This window comes from Dermochelys coriacea, chromosome 25, assembly GCF_009764565.3.
Source record: "Dermochelys coriacea isolate rDerCor1 chromosome 25, rDerCor1.pri.v4, whole genome shotgun sequence".
NCBI classification, from domain to species: domain Eukaryota; kingdom Metazoa; phylum Chordata; order Testudines; family Dermochelyidae; genus Dermochelys; species Dermochelys coriacea.
Window position 1 is genome coordinate 4,072,306 of NC_050092.1, and position 12,859 is coordinate 4,085,164.

Consider the following 12,859-nt stretch of genomic DNA (forward strand, 5'->3'; position numbering starts at 1 on the left):
ACCGGCCTCTCCTGTGTGTGTCACACCCACGCCACAAGGCGAGCCAGGACAGCTGGGGATGTGGAGTTTGGGGGCTCCTGTGAATGGAGATGGAGCTGCTGGCTCAGGCCGGAGCCCCTCCCCTCCTCCCTCACATCGAGTCATGTGGGTTTAGAAACCTCTTCTGGAAAACGCTCCCACACTGACCGCTCCACCTCCCCCGCCCTCCCACCACCCGTGTACTCACACCCCGGGTCAGGATTCCCGAGCCATCCCCCCCACCAGCTCTGGGAATTGGGAGATCTCCATCTGCCCCCTGCTCTGCGGCTGACTCTCCAGCTCTCGCTCCGAAGTTTGGAGGCCTTCTGCTAGGCCCCTAAATCCTGCAGCAAGGTCTCCAGGTGCTGAGCACCCCAATCCCCAGAGAAATCAATGACCACTGAGGGGGCTCAGTGTCTCTGGAATATGGCCACTTAGTCAGGTGGCTAATGTGGCTATAGATCCCTCAGTGGGGGCAGCTGAGCCGTGACCTCTCTGCCCCACATCTCTAACATGAGCTAAGGAGATGGGAGAGGTCCCCACCCACCTGGGCTGCGAAATCCCCCGGGCTCAGGAATGCAGCCACTGGCCCAAGGTTTCATAGTTAACGCTAGCACAAGTGTTGGCTGGCAGGGGGCAGGGTGGTGAATGCTCCAAGGCTTCATCCCGGAACTACTAGAGACCCAGAGATCAGATGTGGGGCAGCCTACCCCACCATGCCTGCTGGCCAGGCCACTGACAGTGACAGGATCCAGTGAGCTGGACCTTGGGTCTGAGCACGTCTGGCTGTTGCTGTGTTCCCCACTGCAGTGATCGCAGCCAGTAGGGTGTGAGCGTCCTGCACTAACCGCCTCTCCCTCTGGTCCCCCTCTAGCCCTGTATCCTGATGAACAACATCCAGCAGCTCCGTGTCCAGCTGGAGAAGATGTTTGAAGCCATGGGGGGGAAGGAGGTTTGTACCGGGGTGCCCCGCTCTCTCCTGCAGCTGGACCCCTGGACGGGGTGTGCCCCGACGTTTCCAGACACTGGCCCCATAGTGAGGCTCTGCAGTGGTACATCCCAGTCTGGTGGGATCCCCCACCCCAACGGGGTGCCGCTGGCCCCCAGGGCATGGCACTGCATTGGCCTCTGTCTCCTGGCCCCTGAGCAGGAGCGCCGTCTTGCGGTGCTGTGAGAGACCCAGCGACCCGTGGCCAGCTTCTGTCCCCACCCGGCTTTCAGGCCAGCTTCCACCCAAGACAGACTCAGCCCTTGCTTCCCTGGGCATTCTGGGAGTATTCTGGGGACCACGGGCCCCCGAGTGTCCAGCGCTGCCCGCAGAGGGGCAGCGTCTGTTAACCAGGCGCATCCCCCTGCAGCTGGACGCCGAGGCCAGCGACACCCTGACGGAGCTGCAGGCAAAACTCAACAGCAGCCTGGATGAGCTCAGCGGAGTTTTTGCCACCAGGTGCACCGGGCGGAGGGGACCGGGGGCTGCCGGGGAGAGGGCCAGGGGAGGGGTATAAATCGTCGGGTGCAAAGCACAGGGTCGGGCTCTGCTCCTGTTTGGAGGGAGGCTCCTTGTGTGGTGATTCTGGGGATGAGCCCCGAGGGTCACGGTCGGGTTTGGGGCTGCAGGAGTTGGGGGGAGCCTGCAGGGATGGAGGGGCCCCAGTAACCAGTGTGCAGGGATGGAGGGGCCCCAGTAACCAGTGTGCAGGGATGGAGGGGCCCCAGTAACCAGTATGTGCAGGAATGGGGTTCCTAGGAACTAGTGTTTCAGGGTGGGGGTCCCTGGAGCCTGAAGGGCTGGGAGGGTCCTGGGCAACAGAGTGGGCAGGGATGAGGGGGTCCCCAGAGCCTGCAAGGATGGGGGGGCCCAGGAACTAGTGTGTGCTGGGATGGGGGGTCCCAGGAACTAGTGTGCAGGGCTCGGGGTCCCTGGAGCTGGCAGGGCTGGGGGGTCCCCAGAGCCTGTGGCTGTGGGGAGGGCGGATTCCCCATAACCAGTGGAGCAGGCTATTCCTGGGGCATGGGGAGGGGCTCCCGGCCCTGCTCACGGAGCTGCCTGCACCCTGTGGCGCCCAGTTTCCAGCCTCACATTGAGGAGTGCGTGAAGCAGATGGGCGACATCCTGAGCCAGGTGAAGGGCACCGGGAACGTCCCTGCCAGTGCCTGCAGCAGCGTCGCTCAGGACGCCGACAACGTCCTTCAGCCCATCATGGACCTTCTGGACAGCAAGTGAGTGCAGGGGGCTTGGGGGGCACTGGGGGCTCAGCAGCGGGGCTGGGGCTTGGAAGGGCACGTGGGGTGGGGGAATGAGGAGGGCACAGAGGGGGAGGGGGCCTGGGGAGGGCACTGAGGGGGGCAGGGCACTGCAGGGGAAGGTCCTGTGCCCTGTGATCAGCGGGGTGACTAGGCCGCTCTGCCCAGAGGCCTGCGCAGGGTAAGGTGTGGTGCTCCGTGGGCAGTGTCCAGCGCTCCGTGGCTTCCCCCGGCCCAGGGGTGCTCTGCTGGCCCCAGCGGTGGCTCTCATGAGCGACAGGATCCCTCCCTGCACCCCAAGCCCTGTGCCCTCCGGTCCCTGCTGTCCCCAGGGCACAGCCTCTCCCTGCCCTGGGCATGTCCTCCCTGCTCTTCCCCGTCACCTCCCCCCGTGCCCCGAGGTGAGCCCTCTGCCCCCATGGGGCGCTCTGCAGCCAGCCACCGGCCGTGTCTTCCTTTAATCCCCATGACCTCAGACTGGCAAAAGGCCGAGCCCGTGTCAGGTGCTGCTTTTGCCGCCTGGGTTACACAGAGCCCTGTGACGGCTAGCACTGCCCAGAGGATGGGGACACCGGGGTTCGGGTGGCTGGGGTGGGCCCTCAGCCACCGGGGGGGGGGGGGGGAGGAGCTGCCAGTGCAGAGCACAGGGAGTCAGACGTGACCGGCAGCTGGCAGCGGGGAGCAGGGCCCGGAGCACCAGGACCAGCCCATGCAGGCTGAGGGTGTTGGAGTATGGGAGGGGTGGGGGGTCCTATGGGAGACTCCTGGAGAGCATGGGGGGGGGTGCATTTTGTGTGTGTGTGTTTGTAGGGACATTGCGTATGTGTGTGTAGTGATGTGTAGGTGCCTTTTATGTGTGTCTGTGTGTGTGTGTAGGGGCTCTGTGTGTGGGTGGGGGACGCTGTAGATGGGGGTGGGTGGCATGCCCAGAACCCAAGTCCATCCTCTCCCTCCCCGCCTCTGTTCCCAGCCTGACTCTCTTCGCCAAGATCTGCGAGAAGACGGTGCTGAAGCGTGTGTTGAAGGAGCTCTGGAAGCTGGTGATGAACACCATGGAGAAGACCATCGTCCTCCCGCCGCTCACCGACCAGACGGTGAGACCCCGGGGGCAGGAGTCAGGACCTGGTGGGCAGGGAGGGAGGGACACATGGGCACCCTCCCCTGGGCTCTGGGCTCTCTGGAGCCCTAGCACTGCATGCTCACGCGCTTAGCGGGGCGGAGCTTCATCCAGAGCGTGCTTGAGCTTGCTAGCTCCAGAGCTCAATCAGGGAAATAGGGGCTCAGCTCCCCCCTGCCCTGCCCAGGACGTTTCCAGATCACTCTGGTGCGGTGGGGGGGAACCCCCAGCATTCCAATGCCCCGAACAACGCCTGGGAATAAGGGTCTGGCTGGAGAAGTGCGTCTCCACCTCACCCCTCTGCCCTGGCCCAGCGTGCCCAGCGAGGGCACGGAGCGCCATGGCACATGGAGTCAGGAAGTTGGGCCTCCCACTTCAGCAGCAGAAGCAGAACCATGGTGCCCCCCCTTCCTCTAAGTGTGGGGTGCCAGGCAGGGGAGCACCCCGATCTGCCCCCTGGGCACAAGGCACTGCGCAGGCGTGTCCTGAGCACGGCTCCCTGGCAAGGGAAGGACTTTGCCTCCTCTCCAAGAGCTGCTCATGCTGCTTAGGGCAAAGGGTGCTCCTCTTAGCATCTGTTGCCACTTCTGGGCATCGGCCTCTCTGTGAGATTGGCAGAGGGCGTGGGGGAGAGAACATCAGGTTGGGTTATCTCTGAGCGGGAGGGTGAGGGTGGGGAAGGAAAGGGGATGGGGGCATGTAATCAGGCAGGTTCTGGCGGGACCCAAATGAGAGTGCCAATTCAGGACAAATTGCTTAAAGCAGGGCAGTTACAGCCCAAGGCTGGGGTTCCTTTGCACACCAAGGAAAACCAAACCAGCCAAACAGAGAAGACTTTGGTTCTACCCCACTAGCTAACCACAAGTCACACAAGCAATTCCCTTAGACACTCCAGTTTCCCAGTATCACCACCAGTGCCCCTCGTTATGGGGACAGATGGTTATGAAAACCAATACCCCAGTAAAAGAAAAACGGTTCTCTCGATCCCCAAGGACCAAGCCCCAGACCCAGGTCAATAGACAAATCAGCTCTTACCCACAAATCAAGCTGCTGCCAAACCTTTAGAATCTAAAATCTAATGGTTTATTCATAAAAGGAAAAACATATAGATGAGAGCTAGAATTGGTTAAATGGAATCAATTACATACAGTAATGGCAAAATTCTTACTTCAGGCTTGTAGCAGTGATGGAATAAACTGCAGGTGCAAAGCAAGTCTCTGGAGTACATCCACAGCTGCAATGGGTCATTCAGTCCTTTGTGTAGAGCTTCCGTTTGTAGCAAAGCCCCTCCAGAAGTATGAAGTAGGATTGAAGACCAGATGGAGGAGCTGCAGCAATCTTTTATAGTTTTTTCCAGGTGTAAGAACACCTCTTTGTTCCTACTGTGGAAAATTACAGCAAAATGGAGTTGGAGTCACATGGGCAAGTCCTTGCATACCTTGCTGAGTCACAAGGCGTGTCTGCCTTCTCTCAATGAGTCACTTGTATAGCTGATGGTCCTTAATGGGCCATCCAGCAGGCTAGGCAGAGCTGACACCAACTTGTCAGCTACCCAGAAGCATAGCATAAGTTTGAAATACAGACAGTATAGAGCCAATATGCATAACTTCAACTACAAAATGATACATACAGCATAATTATAACCAGCCAATCATAACCTTCCCATAGACATCTCACATAACAACCTTTGTACAATATTTGCGGCAAATATATAACAGTGGTTGCAACAGTGATCTATACCAGGTTTCAGAGTAGCAGCTGTGTTAGTCTGTATCCGCAAAAAGAAAAGGAGGACTTGTGGTACCTTAGAGACTAACAAATTTATTTGAGCATAAGCTTTCGTTAGCTAAAGCTCACATCATTGGATCTATACAGTTACAGATTTTGTCAATAACATCACAGGGGCACATTTGCAGGGGATTCCTGGGGGCCTCTGAGGTTCTCAACATATTGCATAAAGGGCCCATAAGGTAGGTATAAAGAGCCCCTGGAGATGCCCCTGGAGTAGGCCATGCTCACAGCCCTGGGGCAAGGGATGGATTGGGGGCACAATCAGGGAACGCTTTCCTCCAGCCCAGGCGTTGCTTTCCAGGGCCGTGGGAAGCAGAGTGTCAGGAAACACTGCCGAGCTGCTCTAATGAACCCCAGGGGCTGCACAAGCCCCTGAACTGCCCCCCGAAGTGCAAAGATGGCTTAAAGTCCCCTGAATTCCTCCCCCCCCTGATCCCAAGTGCAGCGACTAAGAACCGAGGCCAGAGACTCCAGAGGGACCGGACCTGCTGCCCCATTTGACCGGAGCTTTGCCTTTGAATTTCCAGGCCTTCTACAGGATTTGGGCAGGTTTTCCCTTCAATGGAAACATGCTGCTGAGGTTTCCTGAGAAGGCTGCTGGCCCATCCTCTTAACTTTAGTGAAGCTTTTTGCATGGGAATTTCCTAGTCTAGCTTTAGTGTTCCAGATAATGGGAGATTTCCACTCCTGGGGAGCCTGTCGCGGGACTAACAGCTGCTCCCCAGGGAGATCTGCCCAGGCAAACAGATGCACAAATCCCTCTGGGAGGAGTGTTTTGGCATTCCAGCTGGCTGCTCTCTGCCACTTCTGAGTCACTCCTACCGCCCCGCTGCCACTGCTGCAGTGCAGGGAGCTGTCTCACCAGCTAGCTGATGGCGGGGATATTTTGAGGGGCCCTTTAAACTTAATCAGAGACCTGACAGCTCCGTGCCGTGAGTCACAGGAACCCAAGTAGCAGAATGCCATGGAATCTCCTCCACTCAGCATCAGAGGATGCTTTCCACTGCCACGCTGCGGCACAGCCGCAAGGCAGCCGCACCCGCATTTAGCTCAGCCGCCCTAGAACTAAGCAGGCTGTCTACTCTGGCATTGCAGACTGTTCTCTTGTCACAGCTAAACAGAGCTCGGCTTGCTCCATCTGCGTCTGGAGGACCAGTAAGACAATCCCAGAATTGTGCAGGGAGTGGGGGTGGGTGGAGGTCAGTGTTGATCAGTGGGAGGCCGGGGAGGCCTGTCCTGCTGGAGGTCGCTTGTTAGGGGTCTCAGGGTGCATTTTGGAAGCCCATTGGGATTCACCCCAGGATGCTGCTGCATCTTTCGCTTGGATCTGAAATTCTTCACGTCCTGACTACACCTTGCGTAGCATTGCCGTGCGCTGCTAAACAGCTGCCGTGCTGCACTCCAGCATTGAGTGAGCCCTGCATGCCTATGGTAGTTTGAGACAAATGTTGGGTATTTTCAGAATGAAAGGTGGTGATTCAGCCATTGTTAGTTACAACTTCTGAGCTGTAGAGAAGGATTTTGCCCATGGCCACAGGCTTATCTCCTTGGGGAGCAGGGGGTTCTGCCTCTGGCACCATTGAGGAGACACAAGGGCAAGGGTTGATTTATTCAAAAGGCCTCACAGGGGGTTAGATTGCTTGGTGTTTTCCTTTGTTCATAGACCTTTATTGTGAGGTTGAGAACATCCGCCTCACCAGGGATCCCCCCTCACCAGAGTCCCCATTACAGTGGATCGCCGCAGCTCAGCCCTTTGCGCCCTGGAGCTCTGGGTCTGCCGGGGGTTATTCCTGGGGGTGCATGGGGGGAGCGGGCCCGGTGGTGGTGGTGGTGGTGAGGCTGGCCATGGGGGACAGGGGAGGCAGGAAGGCGGGTGGGCGTGACACTCATGTGACAGTTGTTCTCTCCAATTGTTCCGCTCCCCTCACAATGGCAGATGATTGTAAGTACGGCAGCTCCCTGTCTGTCTGTCTGTCTGTCTGCTGTGTGTCGGTTCCGATCTCAGCCAGTTATTGTCTTGTGTGGCTGCCCGTGCCCTCTCCCTGCCCCCCCACTCCCTCCCCAAGTGACCCCACCTCTGTCCCCCCAGTTGCTCAGCTGCTCCTCATCAGCCACCTGTGCTCTGATCTGTAGGGCGAGCCTGTCTCCCAGGGGCCAGGCAGCGCCGCGGAAACTCACCATCGCTGGATCCAGTCAGGGGACAATGTCGGGGGGAGAAGGGGGTGGAAGGAAGAGATGTGGAGTCCTTTTAGGGACAGCTCCCTCAGACTGGCCTCGGCAGCAGGCTGGTGCCCTAGTATTGGAGGCCAAGATTGGACCTGCATTCTCGTGCCCACATGCCCCTTGGCGGGGGCTTTGGGGGCTTTCTTTCCTGTGTGCTGCATTGGGGCTTAGTGGTTGGTTCCCTCCCTGGCCCAAGCAGACCAGCAATGGCCCATCTCTATTTAAGGGACTGTCCTGCAACTCCTAACAAAGAGTCCTTTCCATCCTCTTCTGGGTCTTGGGGTGACGCCCCTTTGGTGACACTCCTTAAGCCCAGCGCTCTCAGCTAGCAACCCGTGTCTCTGTTCTCTGTCCTTTAGGAGAAGTGGGTGAGTCTGGGGACTGGGGCGATGCAGAGAGGGCTGGGGGGGGGGCAAACCTTGAACCTGGGGGCCCCGGGCACTGCAGAGTTGCAGTCGAGCTGGTGTTTAGAGCATCACGGAGTGGGATGAGATGGGGGAGGGGCTGTGTGAAATCCCTCAGTGTTTCCTGGCCCAGGATGTGTGGGGAAGGCAAACGAGTAGCAGCGTCTTTCCATAGCTAGCAAACCAGGCTGTGCTGCTTAGTTCTGCCAGGCTGGCCCAAGTCTAGGTTGCTGCTCATGGGAGTGAGAACCAGGCTTTCCTGGCAGCTCTTCCCCGCTCTGCCACTGACTATCCGTTTGGCCTTGGGCGAGACACTGCCCCTCGCTGTGCCTCGGTTTCCCTAGGTGGGTGATGAGACAGAGCTGCGTCTGAATGGAAATGTAAGGCCTCTCCTAGGGGTTATTACTGAGTGAAGGATCAAGGAGAGTGAATCAAGTGTGCTTAACGAGGTGCCCTACATGCATTTGTACTTTGAGCAGGTGTTCACAAGGCCCAGCACCTGGCTTTTCAGTCATCGGTGCCTGTTCAAAGGGCACTGTCAGTTCTTCCATTTCACAGGCAATGGCCTCACAGGGGACTTGGAGCCGGGACTCCTGGGTTCCATCCTCAGCTCTGCCACTCGCTCAGTGCACAGCACATGGGGAAGTGGGAGCTGTAATTTAATGGTGGTGAGTGTATGGGGCTTGCTAGAGAGTCAGAAATGCTGCTAGTGAAGGGTCTGTTCAGTGTCAGGCATTTTAATTCCCTTTATATTGTTTTATGAATATACAACTTTTTCAGCCGCCCTGTTTGCCACCTGCCATGCTGAATTCCCCCCTTCCCCTTTTGTTTCCGCTGGAGTTTGAGACGCTTATTCAGGTTTAGTCCCTGCTGTGTTCAGGACATGGAGCCTAGTTTTCCCCTGGCGAGGCAGCCCGTTGTATGCAGAGCCAGTGGGTGGAGACCCCTTGGTGTTTTTAGTGGTTCCTACCAAATTGTGGCGTTAGCTGTTCAGCTGCTGAGGAGATGGTGACAGGGTGGGGATGATCCTTCCCCTCATTCTCTAGCTCTTTATGACCTTGTGTTCAAGTGGCTCACCATTGTCTGTCTGGGGCTCGCCTTCACTAGGGTAGGAAGACGAGCTTTGCATGCGATGGGTAGCACGGGTAGCTGGCTTGCTGAAGACCCCAAGTGGAGGCCAGCAGGCAGTACCTGACCTACAACGTGGCCATGGGCCCACTGCCTGCTTTCCGCTAGGGATCTCCAGAGAGAAGAACACCTAGTGCAGGCAACCTTCGGCTTGTGTCCCCTCCTCCCGGGCAGGCCGCTCGGGCAGAGCGATGTGACCTCTGCTGCTTGGCTTCTCCAGCTCCCCCACCTGTCTGTACAGCAGTGGATTCCCAGGCCCCCATCCCGCCTGGGGATTTTTGTCCTTTCTGGATGCCCACCCACCCCCCATTCATCCCACTGCCGGCTCTCTGCTCCCCCAGCTCAACTGTGGTGTCTTGCATGATCCCAGCCGTGCTGTGAAACCCCTTTTGAAGGATACTCCTAAAGCTCCCCCCTTTGCTGGGAATGGGCACACCCCCCTCCTCCTTTACCAGCTGTGCCCCCTGCCTCCTCTCCTCCTTTTTAGCTGGCTGTAAAAGCAGCATCACTCAGCACTGTTGCCCTGCTGTCCCCAATGCCACATTCACCTCCAGGGGTCCACAGTGGGAGAGGCCTAGCGGACAGGTGGGATGTGCCCCCCGATCCACTCCACGCAAGGTTTTGGGGGTGAGAATGCGCAGCCGCCCTGCCAAGCTCCCTGGGATTCAACAGGTGCTAGGCTTGCCCGTCGGTTGCCGATGAGGTGCCTAAGCCCCCCCACACACACAGACACACACAGAGACATGCCCCCACCATCATGGTCATAGATGAAGACTGAGACTAGCCCAGGACCGGAAGGTTGCGAGAGGCAGCCATACGTCCTCCTTTGGCAGTCCCTCCCCTTTTGCATCCCCAGCTGCCAAAGTCCCCCAGTCTGTAAGGGAAGGAGGATGGGGGGGGCCGTGGGGGTGGGTCAGTTAGTGCATCCTTCCCCTCCAGCGAATGATCACACATACACACACTCCGGCACACTCACACCTCTCTGTACCATTGATCGACTTCTGACGTTGTTTCTGCAGGGGACGCTCTTGAGAAAACACGGCAAGGGGACAGAGAAGGTAATTAGCCCTCTGGCTTCTTTGACTGTCTGTGCTAGCCGTGTATTGTCCCACACCCCCAGCCCCCACTCAAATCAATCTGCTAGCCCTGCTCAGTACAGCCGAGCAGAGACAGACCCGGCTGCCTATTGCCTGGGGACCTGGGTGTCGTGCTTCACATGTTGTGTCGTCTGGATGTGCATTGTGTGTGTGTGTGTTGTCGTACAGAGGTGTAGTTGTGTGTTGTGTTGTCTGGGTCTGTATTGCCCAGGGATGTATGTGTATGTGTAGGTGTTTGGTGGGGAGGGAGGGGTGTTGTGATGCGTCTGTGTATATTGGGTGTGCTGGGGATACCCATGCATGTGGCATCCAGGCTTGGGAGGTGGTGTCTTGCCCGTGGCCTGGGGAGACTGGCTGCTGGGAGCTGGAGCAGAGCAGGTGGGTGCAGGGAACCAGGTCTGCTGCAGGTCAGATGAGCCACAGTGGGGACGCGGCCCAGCAGCGGCTCTAGCAGGCCCTTGGGGGCAGTTTGCCAGGAATGAGCACAAGACGTCTGCATGGCTGTACCACAGCCCAGCCCTACCCTTCCTGTGGATTTAATGGTCTGGCCCCTATGGTTAGAGAGGGGACAGAGCCGCCCGCCCATGGCCTCAAGTACTGGAGAATGGTGCTTTGGGGGGAAGGCAGCAAAGCTCATCCTCTATGGAATGCCAGGCTGGTGCATCTCCAAAGAGCCTGGTGGCACCCGCCCGGGCAGGGACCGATCTGCCAGCATGGCAGGCAAGGCAATTGTGTGTGTGTGTGTGTGTGTGTGTGTGTGTGTGTGTGTGTACCAGAGGAGCTATTTGATGCCTTATTGAGGTGGGGGGAGCCTTTCTGCTCCTGAGACTGGCTAGCTGGGGGCTGCTCCTGCAAAGTGGCCTGTACCGTCAAGGCGAGGCAGGCAGGAGTCCTGTGGGACTCTGCCGTGCATGGGAGCAGATGCCAAGAAGTATCCACTCCAGGTGGGCACAGAAATCCATGTCCTCCAAACCTGCCCCACCTGCAATGGGTTTTTGTCTAAAGAGCAGCAACCCTTGCTAGCCAGCACCCTAGAGTGACAGAACCACTGCCCGTGGCTGCAGCTCTTCGTTGGCTCTGTGGAGTGTCCGGAAACCTTCACCTGTGCTGTGGACAGAAGCATCAGGGGGCCAGGACTCCTGGGCTCTGCCACGGATTTGCCATGTGATTTTGAGCAAGCCGCTGCCTTGCTGTGTGCCTCAGTTTCCCCAGTAGTAAAATAAGGCTACAAGTAGTGAGAGGTTGGTGGATTAGTGCATTGTAAAGGACTTGGAGACCCTGGAAGGGTATCATCATTCAGGAGCTTCCCCTACTCATCCCAGGAAAGCAAACGGAGCCCCATAATACCTGTGATGGGGATGGGGATCAGGGTAGACTTCCTCCTGCAGCCACCATCTTGGAAGGCAGGGAGAGCTCCCAGAACACTCTTGCAGGCGGGGCTGCATGAGAACTGGTGGACTCATCACAGGTATTTCCTGAAGTCTGCAAGCAGCCAGCAGAGCCATTTGTGGGCCGGAACAAAGCTCAGCGAGCACAATGGGCCAGATCCTCTGCTGGAATGCACCGGCACCAACAAAAACAGCACCAATTTACCCCAGCAAAGAATTGGGCCCAACTCTTTCTGCATCTAGCTGGCCAGAGGAGCGGACCCGGGGTCCGATCCCGCTCGGGCTGATGGGCTTGGCCCTGGTGAGGTGTTCCGGGGGGGCGGGTCCGTCCTCGGCTGGGTTGGTTTGCTGACGGTGATAACTATATCCAATGCTGTTCTCTCTCCAGAGCAGGGTGAAGCTGCCCAGTCACACAGATGTAAGGAGACTCTTTGATTCTAAGCCTGCTCGGTTTTGCTCTCTCTCCTCTGTGCCTCTTGCTGTTGTTTTCTCACCCCCTGCCCCACCCTGTGATCCCCAGCGACAGTGTCTCCTCGATCTTGCTGCTGACTGGGGCTCAGCTCACTGGCCTGCCTGCATGCAGGGGCGCGGGCTGGGCTTTGAGACCAGCACAGGAAGGGCTCCTGGGGGCCCCTCTGCTGACAAGGGCTATGGAACCATTGCTGACTGGGGCCGGGTGTGTAGGCAGGGCTGGGCCCTGCTCGCCCAGCAATCCAAATCCTGCAGAAGGGAATGGTGCCTAGTGGTTAGAGCAGGGGGACTAGGGGTCAGGACACCTGGGTTCTTGCCTGGCTCTGGGAGGGACTAGGCCTAGTGGTTAGAGCAAGGGACTGGGGGTCAGGAGTCATTCCTGGCTCTGACTCACTGTGCGGCCACTTTCCGGCTGTGCCCGAGTCCACCCCACTGTGGCATGGGACAGGGTCCACTGCAGGGGCAGCTGGGTTTGTCGGTCACTGGTGGGAGCGAAGGGCACCATGAGGCCCTAGGGCGGTTGCAGCGTTGCCGTTCCTTCAGCTGCTCCATGGGAGCCCTGCAGACGGTGAGCTGAGCCCAAGAGCAGTGACTTTGCCTTCCCACCCCACCACGGGCAGGCCACAGCCTGATTCACCCCAGGCCTGACTGGGCTGGGTTTCCTTCATCACAAGGGGCTGAGGGAAGCAGCCCTTTGAAAGGGGCACTGGGGGAAGGGGGGACCTTTCCCCTGTGAGATACCCCTCCCAAAGGGATGTCAGCTTTCACGAGCTCCAGCTCTGGTGAACCTGTCGACCAGCGTGTTGGCCAAGGGGTGCCCTCTCCAAGCTGGCACTGCAACAGCTGCCGGGCAGCGGGAGCCCATACAACAGAACTGGTGTCAGGGAGGCTAGAAGGATGCTCAGAGGCGTGAGCACCACATGGCCACCGAGTGCCCCTTAGGGCTCCCCGAGGGCCTAGGCTGGTCCCTGAAAGCTC

General features: G+C 58.2%; 1 protein-coding gene across 23 annotated transcripts in view; it reads left to right on the forward strand.

Annotated features, from left to right (window-relative positions):
• Positions 1–12,859, forward strand: part of UNC13A (unc-13 homolog A) — a 122,978-nt gene that overhangs the window by 86,474 nt on the left and 23,645 nt on the right. For 11 of the 23 annotated variants that reach the window (XR_006277004.1, XM_038384278.2, XM_038384280.2 and 8 more), the window contains 7 exons: positions 893–970; positions 1,377–1,465; positions 2,086–2,238; positions 3,233–3,356; positions 7,107–7,112; positions 9,945–9,983; positions 11,799–11,828. Coding sequence is in view for 22 of the 23 variants with exons in the window: in XM_038384278.2 (XP_038240206.1) it covers positions 893–970; positions 1,377–1,465; positions 2,086–2,238; positions 3,233–3,356; positions 7,107–7,112; positions 9,945–9,983; positions 11,799–11,828 (519 nt within the window). In the remaining variant the exon portion in view is untranslated. The remainder of the gene's footprint in view (positions 1–892; positions 971–1,376; positions 1,466–2,085; positions 2,239–3,232; positions 3,357–7,106; positions 7,113–9,944; positions 9,984–11,798; positions 11,829–12,859) is intronic. The other 12 variants (XM_038384297.2, XM_038384291.2, XM_038384286.2 and 9 more) reach the window with 4 other exon arrangements.